The following is a 14,602-nucleotide window of genomic DNA, read 5'->3' as shown; positions in this document are numbered from 1 at the left end:
GCTTCTGTGGCAAGTTTTACATCAGCAGCACAACTAGTGCACTAAGTACCCGATTTAGGGAACATATCTGGTCCATTAAATCGGGAAAAGATTCACCCCGTCTAATAGAGCATGTAAGCAAGACGCATAATGGTGACACTAAGGTCCTCAGCTTAATGGGAATCAAACGGTTAACACTGCAAAAAGGTAATGATATGGTGAGAGCTTTACGGGAATATGAAACCTGATGGATCTTGAAAACAAATGCTCAAGATCTTGCTGGGTTTAACGACAGAAATTACTTAGGGATCTTTTTGTAAACTGTAGTTTTAAAATGTTGTTTTTCTAAACTTGTTTTTGAAATGTTTGTCTTAATAAACTCCTCCTGCTCCCGATGTCACCTGGATAGTGTGCATTTAACAGGTGTGGAGAACGGAAGGTGGGAAGGTCTGTTGAAACGCGCGATTGCATGAAACAATTGTAGCCGGTGTCAACTGAACGCACTGGCGTCCCGGTGCGGACGGAAAAGACGCTGAATGTATACCTGCACCTTATGATGAAATAAAGAAAAGAAGCTTTTTACCTGGTGAGTGCCATTGTTCATTTTCTTCTGGGACAAGTTTTGATAAATCTCTCCCATTATCATTATTATTTTGTGACACGTTTTGCAAAAGAATATAGTGCATTTTGTTTAGTAATATCCTTCATTGCTCCTAAGTAATAAAACCATTATCTTTATCAAATGTCAGACTGCAGGGAGGCATTTGAAAACACCAAGCCACAACTTTTCTGCAATTTAGTAGAACATTATAAATGTACCATGTCATAAAAAAAAAAACAATTTGCACATGCACTTATGCTACTATGTATTATATGGGTGTAAAAAAAATGCAGCCCAGTTTACTATATTTCCTTAAGAGGACAATTAATCATCATCCAATGATAGATAGGTATCCAGACAATGGATTTTTAACCACTGGAACCCATACTGATCACAACAATGGGGATCACTTGTCTCTTGGTAGGGGTCCCAGTGATTGGACCTCTCATCGATGTCCAGTCTCCACTGTCACCTAAATATCTGTCAAGTCCTTAGCCATTGACCCATATTTATCAAACTGTGTGAAAGGAAAAGTGGAGAGATTTTTCCACAACAACCAATCACAGCTCAGCTAACGAGCTCTGGTTAAGTTAAAGCTGAGCTATGATTGGTTGTTGTGGAAAAATGTCTCCACTTTTTCTTTCACACAGTGGAAGAAGTCAGGGACATTGTTTATCACATTGCAGCAAAGCATATCATCAGCAAATTTCACAGGCAAAAATGTGCACTGAAAAGACCATCTCAAAATCATTGTGCTTATTTAGGTTAGACTTTTCATGCAGTTTTTAAAAGCTCTTCTATATTTCAGGGGGAGCTTTCATGAGAAATTGCTCTAAAAATTGACATGTCCCTTCTTTTCTAAGGTAGAACAATGTATAGTGTTTCCACTGTCTGAATTCAAAAAGCCCTTTAGCTTCCTCTGCATTGTTTTTTTTTTTTTTTTTTGTGGTATAGCTTACATATGGGAGGAACCATGCTAGGAAATACTTCAGTGGCAAAAACAATATAGGCAAAAACAATATAGGCAAAAACAGACAAAATAGCCAAAAACAAATAGCACACCATTCTTTAAAGAAAAAGTCTAATTATCCTTTTGAATGGCTGATTCAGCAGTCAGAAGAATACTCTTTTATCCATTCAAGCATATGGTGGACCCATTTTATCTATGGATGGGTCAACGCTAGAGATGATCGAATTTTTGAAAAATTCGATTCGGACGATTTTCCGAAAAAATTTGGTCTGGTCCGAATTTATTTACGGCGAATTGATATTAAAAACGGCTATATCTGGCCTACAAAGATCCTCAGTAGGCGTGTAGAACACTTTGCCTCTCAGCGCCCCCTGACTGTGAAAGTGCGAATGTTTCATTTAATCAGTTATGGTTCATTGTTATTGCTCCAAGCTGTTTCATTGGATTCTTGTGGTAATTACACAGGTAATTTATGACGTCGACGACCATAGGGCATCAGTCTTGAAAAGATTTCGATTTTTTTAAATTTTAATTTAAGATTTATATTAGAATCCCAAGCTTAATGTCCCGGTGTTTACTTTGAACTAATACTGTATGACCACAAAACTCAATCTAACAAGGAGTCGCATGGCGGCACAATGACAGAGCCTAGAGGTGGCATCAGCCCGACGGGGCCATAGGGCCTCACAATAGAAAAGATCAGCTAGTGCTACCATAAAAATTTTTAGGTAATGTCCCAGCAGCATGATGAGACCATAGGGCCTCACTATCCCTAAGATTAAAGATACATTTTCACATTTTAATTGTAGATTTATGGTAGCTAGTGCTACCATTAACATTTTTAGGTAATGTCCCAGCAGCATGAGAAGACCATATAGTGGCTGAATGAAACAGGGAGGAGGTGGCGGCAGCATGAGGAGACCATATAGTGCCTGAATGACACAGCGTGGGGTTCGTGGAAGCATGAGGAGACCATATAGTGGCTGAATGGCACAGCCTAGAGTTGGCGGCAGCATGAGGAGAATATATAGTGGCTGAATGATACAGCGTGATGGTGGCAGCAGCATGAGGAGACCATATATGTAACATCTGCGCTCCGGGCAGACTCGCTGGCCGTGAGCCCTCTCTTGTCATGTCCCCGCTGCTGGCGGGGCTGGGATTCGCTTCGCAGGAGGCGCTGCATGCGAATCCCAGCCTGTCACTCACCTCCCTGATATTTCTGTTCCCACAGCTCCGGCACGCGTGCCCCCTCCTTCTAGGGCACGCCCGCACCAGAGCTCTTACATTTAAAGGAGCATTACTAATTTAATTAAGTGTATTCACCTGTGCTCTTGTTATAAGTTCTTTCTCCTCCCTTGTATCCCTGCCGGATCTTTGTTGCCTTTGTGCCCTAGAGAAAGCATTCTGTGTTTCTGTGTTCCTGATATCCGTGTTCCTCATCCTTATTCTGTCCTGAACCTGCACCTGTGCCGCCTTCCCTGACCTTCTGCTACCTTAACCATGTGTTGCCAGTTTCCTTTTGTGCCACGTCACATCCCAGCAACCTGTGTGGACGAGTAATGCCAGGGGTAGCGACCTGGGTGCCGCCTGCCACTCTGATGAAAACCGGCTGCACCTTAGACTCCACTCCCAGGCACGGCTTACGTCATCATCCACACAGGCCCAGAGGATCCACCACCTGCCATGTCCCATTACAAATGTAGTGCCTGAATGACACAGCGGGAGTTGGCGGCAGCATATAGTGGCTGAATGACACAGCCTGGAGTTGGTGGCAGCATGATGAGAACATATAGTGTCTGAATGACACAAGGGAGGTGGCAGCAGCATGAGGATACCATTTAGTGCCTAAATGACACAGCGTGGAGGTAGCGACAGCATGAGGAGACCATATAGTTCCTAAATGACACAGCGTGGAGTTGGCGGCAGCATATAGTGGCTGAATTGAATGACACAGCCTGGATTTGGCGGCAGCATGAGGAGAACATATGGTGCCAGAATGAGACAGCCTGGAGGTGGCATCAGCATGAGGAGAACATATGGTGGCAGAATGAGACAGCCTGGAGGTGGCAGCAGCTGCATCAGGAGTCCTGAAAGTTACCCAGTGACAGAGTGGTGTGGTGGGTGACAATACCAGTACCCCGTGACGAAGGTGGGAGAAAAAAGGAGAAATTGGCATCAGATGTGTTGCATTAGGTGGGTGGCAGAATCAGAATAATAGCTGAGGCAGGTAGGCAGAAGAAAACGGTCTCTCTTGTAAAAGTGTTAGTGTGCACAAGTAAGTATTGAGGATATGCATTACATAAAACTTAACTTTTAATAATATGCTTAGGATAAAATATATGGACCCACTTTTTTTTAAATCAAACAAAATGAAAGGTGTGCAAAAAATACCATGTGTCACCTACACCACCAAGTATTAATGTGACGCAACGAGCTCTAAAAGGTGGAAGGGAACAACGTATTGGGCCATTGTAACGGGTGGGGGTAGAACTTCCCTTGTAAGGCCCTACTCTCGCCCTATTAATTCCCTTCTTGGCAAGTGTTACTCACCCTAAAAAGGGTGGCCCCACACAAGAAACTTTCTCTATTTCCACCTAAAAACCCTGGCAAATGGCAGTGTTCGTAGGGGGATATAGGAAGATCTTGTGTGGAGCTGCCCTCTTTAGGGGGGGTAACACTTGCCAAGAAGGGAATTAATAATGCGAGAGTAGGGCCTTACAGGGGAAGTTTTAGCTCCACCGGTTACAATGGACCATACGTTGTTCCCTTCCACCTTTTAGAGGTCATTGAATCACATCAATACTTGGTGGTGTAGGTACATATATTTTATCCTAAGACAAGCTAAGTTATAGCTAATGCATATCCTCAATACTTACTTGTGATCTGATGGTAAGGAATGTCTGTAACTGGGGAGCAGCACCTTAAACATGTTTTGCACTATCTATATTTTTGAAGTGTTGGTGTGGCATCATGGTCAATCTACTCTGATGCATCAGGCATTGGTAGGTGGAAATCCTGGATGATCCATGCCTGATTCATCTTCACAAAGGTCAGTCTCTCTGCATTTTTCGTGGACAGACAAGTTCTCCTTGGGGTTACTATGGCCCCCCCACCGTACTAAACACCTGCTCTGATGGCACACTACTGGCCAAGCAGGACAGCTTTTCCAGGGCAAACTCTGCTAGTTGTAGCCACAAATCAAGTTTGGCATGGTCATATCAATGTATGCCATCACCTGCTGGTTCAGATCCTGCTCCAGGTCTACCTGCTGCTGATGAGTTGCTTCACTATGTGGGTGAAGAAAGCTACTCATCAGTGACTGTAGACTCAGGCTGCTGCTGATGGAGCTGGTACTGCTCCTGCCACCCCACCCTCCCCATCAGCCATGGCAGTGGAAAGTGAGCGCAGAGGGCCCCCCGAGTCAGACCTGCGAGAGGATGGACGGTGGTGCAGATAGGCATCGGCCAACTGACTACGTAGGATGTCTCTGTAGTAGGACAGTTTGTCCTCCCTCTCAGTGGGTGTGAAAAAGGCCCCCATTTTGTGCCAGTAGGGAGGGTCCAATAAGGTGGAGAGCCAGAAGTCATCCCACTGCTAAATTGTGACAATTAGGCGGTCACTACGCAAGCAAGTGAGCATGCATTGTGCCATTTGTGCAAGTGACTCAGAGGGACTCCCTGCCTTCATCTCCACTGCATACTGCCATGGTGTGTCTTGGTCCTGTGTCTCGCCTTCCTCATAACCCTCTAGTTCCTAGTTGGAAACATCGCAAATCAGACTATGTTGGGGGATGCCGTTCTGACGCTGCAGCTCAAGGAGGGTGTGCTTTGTGGTGTATGAGTGGCTGAAGTGCATGCAAAGTTTCCTTCCCATTGTAAAGATGGTGGGAACACTTCAGGATCTGCTTGACAACCAGATTGAACATGTGTGCCATGCAGGGCGCATGGCTCAGGCTTCCATGTCGCAGCACAGACAAGATGCTCTTCCTGTTGTCGGTCAGCTACCAGGAGCTCAGGCCTCTCGCTGCGACTCCTGCTGCCACTAGCCCCTAGTCTGCTGCGACCGCTGCCTGATGAATTTAGGCCTCTGCCACTCCTCTGTGCATATCCTGGCACTTCTCTGTCTGACATACTTAGTGCGTATATGAGGGGAGTTTAATACGCTCCACTACGCTTAAAACAGAATTTGTCTACAACACCAGCAGGTGTATACTTTTGCCTGGCCTTTCACAGTATATAGACCCTTGAGACTTTAACAGGAACAAAATAGTACATAACTTAGATGTACGTATGTGGTATGCAGTACTTATTAGGGGAGGACAATGCGCTACAGTACACTTAAAAAAGTATTTATGTACAACACCAGCCGGTGAGTACTTTTGCCTGGCCTTTCACAGTATCTAGGCCCTTGTGACTTTAACAGGAACAAAACAGTACCCCCCTTAATGTATGTATGTGGTATGCACTTATGAGGGGAGGACAATGCGCTACAGTACGCTTAAAAAAGTATTTGTGTACAACACCAGCAGTACACACCAGTGCTGCAGCACACAGTCGCTGTGTACTACTCCCAAAATTGCACTTTCTCGCTCAATCTCACTCCCTTCCCTATCAGTGCTTCTAGGCAGGATTTGTGCTTGAGCTGAATTGCTGTTCTGTGCAACACACTGCTCTCTGTCTCTCTGCAATAGAATGCTGTAGTGACTGGGAAGTGAATCACTGTAGTAAGAATGCTTTTCTGTGCAACACCCACTGCTGACATCAGAACACTGATGTGACTAGGAGGTGAATCATTGCTGGAAAAAAGCTTTTCTGGCCAACACACAGCGCTGTCTGTCCCTATCTATCTCTCTGCAAAGAAAGTCTGAAGTGACTGGCCGCAGTATGGCTGCCGATTATATAGGGCTCTGACATCACAGGGGTGACTGGCTGCATGCTGCATGTTTCTAGGATTTCCCGCCTTTCTAGGATTACTTTCCTAATGTCCTCACATGTGGATCTGCCATTTTAGATAGCCTGGACCACACTAAATGGAGTTTAATGAATCAAATTTTTACTGAAATTCGTAATGAATTCGGATTCGTCAGATTCGATTTGCTCATCTCTAGTCAACACTTATCGCCTATTTGGGCTCTGCTTTTCACATAACTGTATCCAGCCAAAAATAAACACCTTCACTCCATTACATATTAGAAAAACATACTTAGTACTATACCTTACACAGATTAGATGGAAGGACATATAATACACCAGAAGGCCTAACTTTTTAACTATGCTCTATTTCTTTGAAGATATAGTCAATGTATATACAGTACAATACCTTGAGCACTGGTTAAAAATTCCTTTGCGTTATATGTGTCCTAAAAGGGGAAAAGTTGAATTAAAGGGGTACTCCGCTGGAAAACATCTTATCTGTCTGATCACAGGTGTCCCGCTGCTGGGTACCCCTGCAATCTCCGGGCCTGCAGCAGCGGCGTCTGGAATACGGAAGCTTGGATCCCCCTCCATTCATGTCTATGGGAGGGGGCTTGACAGCTAGTACATAGCCTCCATGCCTCTTCCCATAGACATGAATGGAGGGGGCGTAGTGGCTGTTGTCGCCAGTCATCCAGCACGGAGCAGAGTTAGCTCTGTGCATCTGATGACTGTCCCGCCACTGGTCATTACACATCTTATCCCCTATCCTTTGAATAGGGGATAAGATGTTTTTTCGGCGGAATACCCTTTTAACTTAATTCTCTCATGTTGTCCTGTCATTGTGATTTCTCTACAGCTCTAGAATGGCGCTTTTTCATAACATAAAGGCATATAGGGAAAATTGACAGCCATGGCTAAAATGGCAATGATAGACCAGTAATGTAAAAAAAATTCTGATCCTTGCCAGACCTATTATTTACTAAAAGTGTAAATTTTGTTTATATAGAAAGAAGCCAAGTGGCTCATTTTATTTTAGAATCCTTACGGGCATTAGAAGAAAATGAGTGTAATAATGTTGATACTACACTGATAATGTGGAGAAATGCACACTTGAAACATACGTAAAATATATTTAATAATTTATATTTACATTAGTTTTCAATTAGTTTTTTTTAAATGTTTAATGAGTTAAATGGCATCCGTCAATGGTGACAATTGCCTGATAATTCTGTATAGTCTTGTGCCAGCTACAGCTAAGAACTGTAGTGAGCACTGTTGAAATTCAGAGCACATACTCTGTATTGTCAGCATTGTCCAACTAACATAGAAGTCGACACCCTGTTAATTGTCCTAATGAAATAAAGTGCATTAGTTGCAAGAGGAAAAAGAAAATCCAGAGACCTTAAAGCAATGCCTGAGGAACTCAGTCTATCTGGGAGGACATTAAGGATATGGAAGCTTTCAGACTGAGACTAATGGATCCTCAACAGATGGTTCTGAAGAAGCAGAAGGCTCAGGGCAGGGATGGGGGTAGAGGAAAGGTAAATACATAATAAAACATTTATGGAACATTCATTGAGCAGGATGGAGGCCTTTTGTATCTCTTAAGTTTTCTATTTAAGTAACAATTCTACTTCAGTCACATCTCTATTTACTTTGGTATAAGAAATTATTTTGAGTAATTCAGGAAAATTCTGGGAAGGAGATCCTGAACAACATCAGTGCAGATCCATTAGCCATGGCTCCTGAGGTTGCCACTTGGGGACTAGATTTCAACACATGAAAATTACAAAATATGTGCTTTATTTAATGCCAGCTTGGAAAACCCCTATAAGTACATAGTGCAATGCAGTGCAGTTCCCTAAGGCAACCCAAAGGTTAGAAATGTCAATTTTGATGTGTCCTACAAATTATTTTTATTTTTAGCCTGTCACCTTTTGAAAGCTGCAGATATTAACCCCTTCAAGGTGCAGCTATTTCAGACCTTGTGGACATAGTGATTTCTTTCTACTTTCAATGTTTTCATCTTTGCTTTCCAAAAGGCATTATTTTTTATATTGTTTAACATTTTTTATTTTTGTAAATTTGGTGATGGTAGTATAGTTTGGGGCACTAGGAATCAGACAGTACTCAATATTTTTTGCTTTTTTATTGTTTTACTTTTTGTGTAGTACATTTTTACATAATAAAACAATGTATAAGAAAAAATCTTAAAAATATTTTAAATATATATTTTTTTTAATACCCTACTTAACCAAGTGATCATTGGATCGCTCACAAAATGCGCTGCAAGTATACACACCAAGGAGGCCTATGGGTTGACTTAGAAAGCCTTCTTCCTTTGTCTAGCCAATTAGATGAGGAGGGGGTTAAACTGCTAAGATTGGAGTTATTTCTGATTCCTGCACTTGTGGAGGAGCCCATCTGTGTATATTAGCTTCACTCCTACCATTAATGAAATGGCAATACATTTGAGATTATTGTGATGTATATAGCGATGAGCAAGCATAAGGAAACCTTCACCCATAACGTATACATATGTCACGTAGCATAAAGGGTTTAAGTGCCTGTCCTTTATTTTTTAGCAATGCCTTATTTCAATCTGTCCCTTTTTGTTGTCTGTAGTTGTGGTTAGAAAAATAACACAGTTTAATATTTCCATACATCATTTCGACCCTCCATAAACACTCAGTATTCCCTAGGGTGGTCACAGTGCAGCTCACCACACATACTAAAAAGCACATATGGTGCAAGCTCCAGGCCTTCTGTAAACCCTTTTACCCTCTCCATGCAATTAGGTAGCAGCAGGAGGGCGGGCAGCTATAGTGTGGCTGCTTCACCACATGTTGCCTTGAATTAAGTAGGTGGCGCTTAGGAGGATTCAGGTCCTTATGAAGAGGAGGTGAAGATGAATACATATTTTATTATTATTATTATTGTTATACCTGGGCTATGACAACATGCTTGCAGTGGTACTGGATTGACAGTTTACAATATCTGCTATCAATGTTACAAAATAATATTTCTATTCAAAAACAAATACATTATACAATGTCAAGACCTACATTTTTCATACATAATACATTTGCTTTTGAGTGTAAATGTAGGTTGTTGATGCTTAATAGGTGGACAATTGTTTATTTAGAGATATCTATAATAAATATCTTAATAATCTGCTTTCTTGTAGGTGCTTTTCCAGGTCTGACCACCTTGCCCTGCATATGAAGAGGCATATATAAGGACATTTTGAGGTGTTAATGGCTCTTCTGCCTTCTGAGGACCAAGGGTTGCAGTGGACACTTGTCATTTTGTCCATGGAATTACAGGATATAGTGAACACTTTTACATGTAAAACCCTGTACACAAAAATCCATATCAAATCTCCATACACCGTCACGTTTCAATATATTTGTCTGTTATGCCTTACCCTCCAGCCTGACTGAAAGAGATGCACAGAGGTGGAGAGTTGGAGGATTTGGAAACAACTACATACAGTACCAGGTGTTTTGAAGCCCTGCTGTGGAAATGAAGAGCAGGAGAACAGTCATCTTAAGGGGCTCTGATGAACTCACTTTACTGAAGCTCAGAAGCTGCTAGGAAACCTCCTTCGAGTTGCATTGTTGTAGCACTAATATTATTTTTTTCTTATAATATGTAATGTAAGGGAAAATGAAAAAAAAAATGGATTTCAATCTAGGAAACCAAATTCGAGCCTTTTGGTTCATAACTGAAGACTCCTTAGAAAGAAACGTTCTAGACCTACTTAGATTCTGTCAAGTGTTCTCCACTGGTTTTGCCTCATTATGGAGCTTTGACATTTTTTAGGCTCATTGCCATAGGCCATACTGGCACTGGACTGGTGGAATAGAACAACTCAACCATTTATGCGATTCTTAGATCTATTTTTAAGAAAGACATATGGATGGAGAAGCACTCAATTCCTAACTAATTTATTTTTACTTCTGTTGGCTGTAGCACATCATATGCACTAGGAACTTACATAAGCCACTGATTTTGAGTAAAGATTTAGCTTATCTGTTGCATTAGAGCACCCCACCACCAGTGTGTGCACTTCCAAAAGTTAAACAACCTTTCCATTATAAAATTTTCAGTTGATATTTCCCCATTTTTTTTTTTTTTTTTTTGAAAGGCTTTTTCATAAGCTTTTACTATATGCGCTACATGAACAAGTATCTTGGTGAACTATTGGATCTCCATCTGGACAGTTTTTGCTCGAAATGGACCAGCGACTTAGACTTGGCTCCTATCATCTAATGAGCGACAAGCCTTCTCCTACTGAACTTTCCAAACTTTGTGCTTGATCATTGACTTCTCCTAACAATATAACTAGTTAGAAACTTGATGTTATTTCCAGAGCAGCTGCATTTTTGTACTTAATATTACCTTTTGAGTGTCAACAACATAAAGCCAAATATATAAAATCACACAACATTGGGTAATGGAGGAAACTTTAAGCAAGTTGATTTTGCCCTACTACTGACTCATGAAGCAGACACGTTCTTGTTTACTGAGGTCATTGATAGGATTTAGCCAGGTTATTGGTAAATTTTCCACAGGGTTATTTCAGATATTACAGAGTACAGGTCTTTTCAGACCTTTTGCTGGTAACAAAATCAATAGTTAATAGTAAACGTTTCCCATAAGTGCATAAACAGCAAAGTATCTATTAACATGCTATTTAAGTCTGTTGTCTCTGGTCTTTGCTCCAAAGACTGCCAATCGTACCATATCAAGTGGTCAATTCAAGTAGGTGTGTTGGGGAACAGGTTGTATATTTTGTATATTCTGGGACCACCCCTAAGCAGCTAGTAAAATTGCACATTTGGTCCTACTTTTGTCCACATAAACGCAGCTCTTTTACCCCAGCCGGCTGGCATCTTTTTAACTTGTTTTGACTCCTTGACTGTTAATCAAAAAAAAAACGAAAAAAAAAAAAAACAATAAAAAAAAAGAAAAAAAATGTAAAAAAAAAATCAAAAACAAAATATGTCATAAAAAAACAAAAAATAGAAAAACACCTTAAATATCTGAATCTTAAAACTCAAAGGAAAAGATTGATACATGAAAGAGTATCCATGGCACTTAAGGCTTAAACTTAAAGATGCCAGTGGGTCAAGAATTTCCGTTGATCGACCCCGCTGGTTTCTTTCTAAACAATTTTCAAACTTCTATTAAAAAATGAGACGTGGACCCTGCATAAAATAATTCTTTCACCGTCTATATGTTTTTATTATTTCATTGATTTTAGTATGACCTGAGACCAAAACATAACAAGATTATAGGTGTTCCTAAGAATCTGATGGAAGAAGAAAGAGAATAAAAAGATAAAGTTTAATTCCAAAGATTTAAAAATCGCAATGTACTTACAATACCTGAAGCACTGCTTGTCGACAATCCTTGTAGTCATCTGCTTCTGCATACTAGATATACATATTTTAATGTTGTGGCCATTCTGATGAATTTTTAATGTTGTCGTAAAAACCAAGGAACATTGACACATACAATGTAACATAAAACTTTACATTCTTACTGTGTAGTGCATTTCAGGAGATACCTTCCTTGTACATATTTGTAACACAGATGGTTGACTGAGGAGCATGTAGAGAAGAGGAAATAACACTTCCCACCAGCTCGGTGTACCTTTTGGGTATGCAACTTTTATGAATGGGGAAACTAATATATCTTTTAATGCCATTACTGCAACTTGTTTATTTTATATTGGGGGAGGGGGGGTCTTTAGCACTGTTTCGAGCTCTATTTAGAGTAAGATTATACAGATCAGTATTGACCCCAATGCTTGCGTAGGTTTTAATAACACAAAATTGTGGAGGATTCTTTGTTTAATGTTAGGGATAAGCAACTGCAGAAGGTGCACATTTGATTGTGCACTTTAACTGCTTTAGGCCATCAAATATTTTAAAAATACATTTCTGTATTTACAAAGAGAATGAAAATCCTGAGTAAATACTGTAGAAAAGATCGCTGCAATCATATAACTGAATTATACTATGGTCTGACTCTTATTTTTACAATGTGTGGACAGCTTATGAATGTTATTTTGCCATATATGTTACCAATATTAAATTGCAGTCAAGGTTTCCCGTAAGTGTCATAAACATAAATATTGCCTTTAATGTTTAAATTCCACAAATTTACTGCGTGCAAAACACAAAACTAAAATCCATTGTAACAAGAGCCCACATGAAGCCCAGAGAAAAATCACTGCTTTTGCCATTGGGTTGTATTGGTTTTGCAGAAATCTCCTATTTACCTGAACTGGAGTGAGCAGCTAAACCATACGCAGTCCATGGGGGAGGCGTGGTTCTGCTTCTAAAAAAACAGCAAGATCTTTTTTGTAAACTCAGGACACCCTTTTATGTGGATAATGTAGCAGAATTTCCTTATTTTTTTATCACTTAAAGGGTTACTTACGTTCCGAACGCTGTGTGCGGGCTTCTGTGTTCACCCTCGCCCCCTCTTGACATCACGCCCTGTCATGTGACGTCACGTCACGTCCCTTCAATGCAAGTCTATGGGAGGGGGCGTCGCGCAACCTTCCCATAGACTTTCATTGAGGGGGCAGGCCGTGACGTCACGAGGGGGCGGGCGTGAACACGGAAGCCCACACACAGCGTCGGGAACTCAATATTCCGGATGCTGGGGAGCGGAATAACCCTAATAGTATCAGCTCCCTCTAATTATAATAGACAAATAGTGGACCAATTTCCCTTCATATATTCATATTTCTGGATTGACAGCTGTAGGGAATATATAACAAATTAATTTCAGCACATTAGTTAATTGAATTTCGGAAAATAAAGCTCTAATTTGATACAAAAAACAAACAAAATGTTTTTAGTATGATTGAAAATAAGAAACACTTTCTAAAGATCCTGAATATTATTATGCAAGTTTTAGTCCTTTTCATGTTTTCACAGTAACATGTTCTAGACATTATTTTAAAAAGTTTGAGGCTAAGTTCATGTTAGTGTTGTGCTCCTTTCCTTTGAATATCCTTCTGGCTTTTTTTGTTGTTGTGCTGAATGAACCATGAACGGTTCAGAGTACAACATACTCCGCCGAGTCCTGATGGGTCCCAATGACTTTGAATGGGGTCTGTCGGGTTTCCATCAAGTGTCAGTTGTTTAGCAGGGAAAAATTACTGCTTGCAGTATTGTTTTCTCTGCTAAAGTCCTGTAATTTAGGTGGAACTTCTAACAACGGAGCACAACGCTGATGTGAATGAGGCCTAAAAGACAGTTCTGTTATGTCACAATGATACACCATCTGTGAGCAATATTGAAAATGACTGTGTCAGTATATGATGGCCAATTTGACTATGCCTAGTTTATCCTGTGTTGGGCATCATGAATTACTTTATAGCTGAAGTGAAATGGATTTGAACAGAAGCATTGGTTCACTGCTGCGTAGCTCACACACCTCAATATCATCTTTAATATTTATGATTCATTTTCTTGGCTGCTTCATGGCTTTGTGCAGCAGATTGCAAAAATAGTATCCATAGGAAAAGTTTCATGAAGCGTGGGATAGCTTATGCTCTTCTCATCTGTGCAGCATTAAATGCACGTGTATTCCTATTTTTTGTTTGTAATCTATGTTCTGCATACATGATTGGAATACACCCAAAGACTGTTACAGTCATTTTAAACCCTGTTTGAAAAGTATCTATTGAATTTATTCATAAAGTCATGGCTACCTATGATAGCTCATTGCAATCTGCAGGATATACATAGGTCTTAATAGTGTTTGATGCATTACCTATCCACAGGGATTCATACATTAATGGCAGACATGTTTTCCCCATCTGCTTGATGTAGGCAGCAGAAGAAACAAAAACGGAACTTATTCCAAGCGCCAGATTCCTTGAGATAGTCAGCCTAACAAAGTAGACCAATTTCCATAAAAGATAACATTTATTCCAAGCATAGATCAACGCGTTTCAGACCCGAAACGGGCCCTTCATCAGGACAGAATGCTTCGTCCTCTGTTCCCTAAGGAACCGGCCTCATGGTCCCTCCGCTGTTCTTGCTGCTCCAAGAACAACGGAGGGACCATGAGGCCGGTTCCTTAGGGAACAGAGGACGAAGCATTCTG

The 14,602-nt window shown here is 40.8% G+C and overlaps 1 protein-coding gene across 2 annotated transcripts in view; it reads left to right on the top strand.

The window, feature by feature from the left end:
- KLF7 (KLF transcription factor 7) overlaps nucleotides 1-14,379 on the top strand; it is a 166,977-nt gene extending 152,598 nt beyond the window's left edge. For both annotated transcript variants that reach the window (XM_056534543.1, XM_056534544.1), the window contains exon 4: nucleotides 9,654-14,379. In XM_056534543.1, coding sequence (XP_056390518.1) covers nucleotides 9,654-9,705 — 52 coding nt within the window. In that variant the 3' untranslated portion in view covers nucleotides 9,706-14,379. The remainder of the gene's footprint in view (nucleotides 1-9,653) is intronic.
- Nucleotides 14,380-14,602: the final 223 nt, after the last annotated feature.

The sequence above is a fragment of the Hyla sarda genome, chromosome 8 (genome assembly GCF_029499605.1).
Source record: "Hyla sarda isolate aHylSar1 chromosome 8, aHylSar1.hap1, whole genome shotgun sequence".
NCBI classification, from domain to species: Eukaryota; Metazoa; Chordata; class Amphibia; order Anura; family Hylidae; genus Hyla; species Hyla sarda.
Note: the sequence above shows the minus strand (reverse complement) of the source record. Positions and strands in the feature narration are given on the sequence as shown.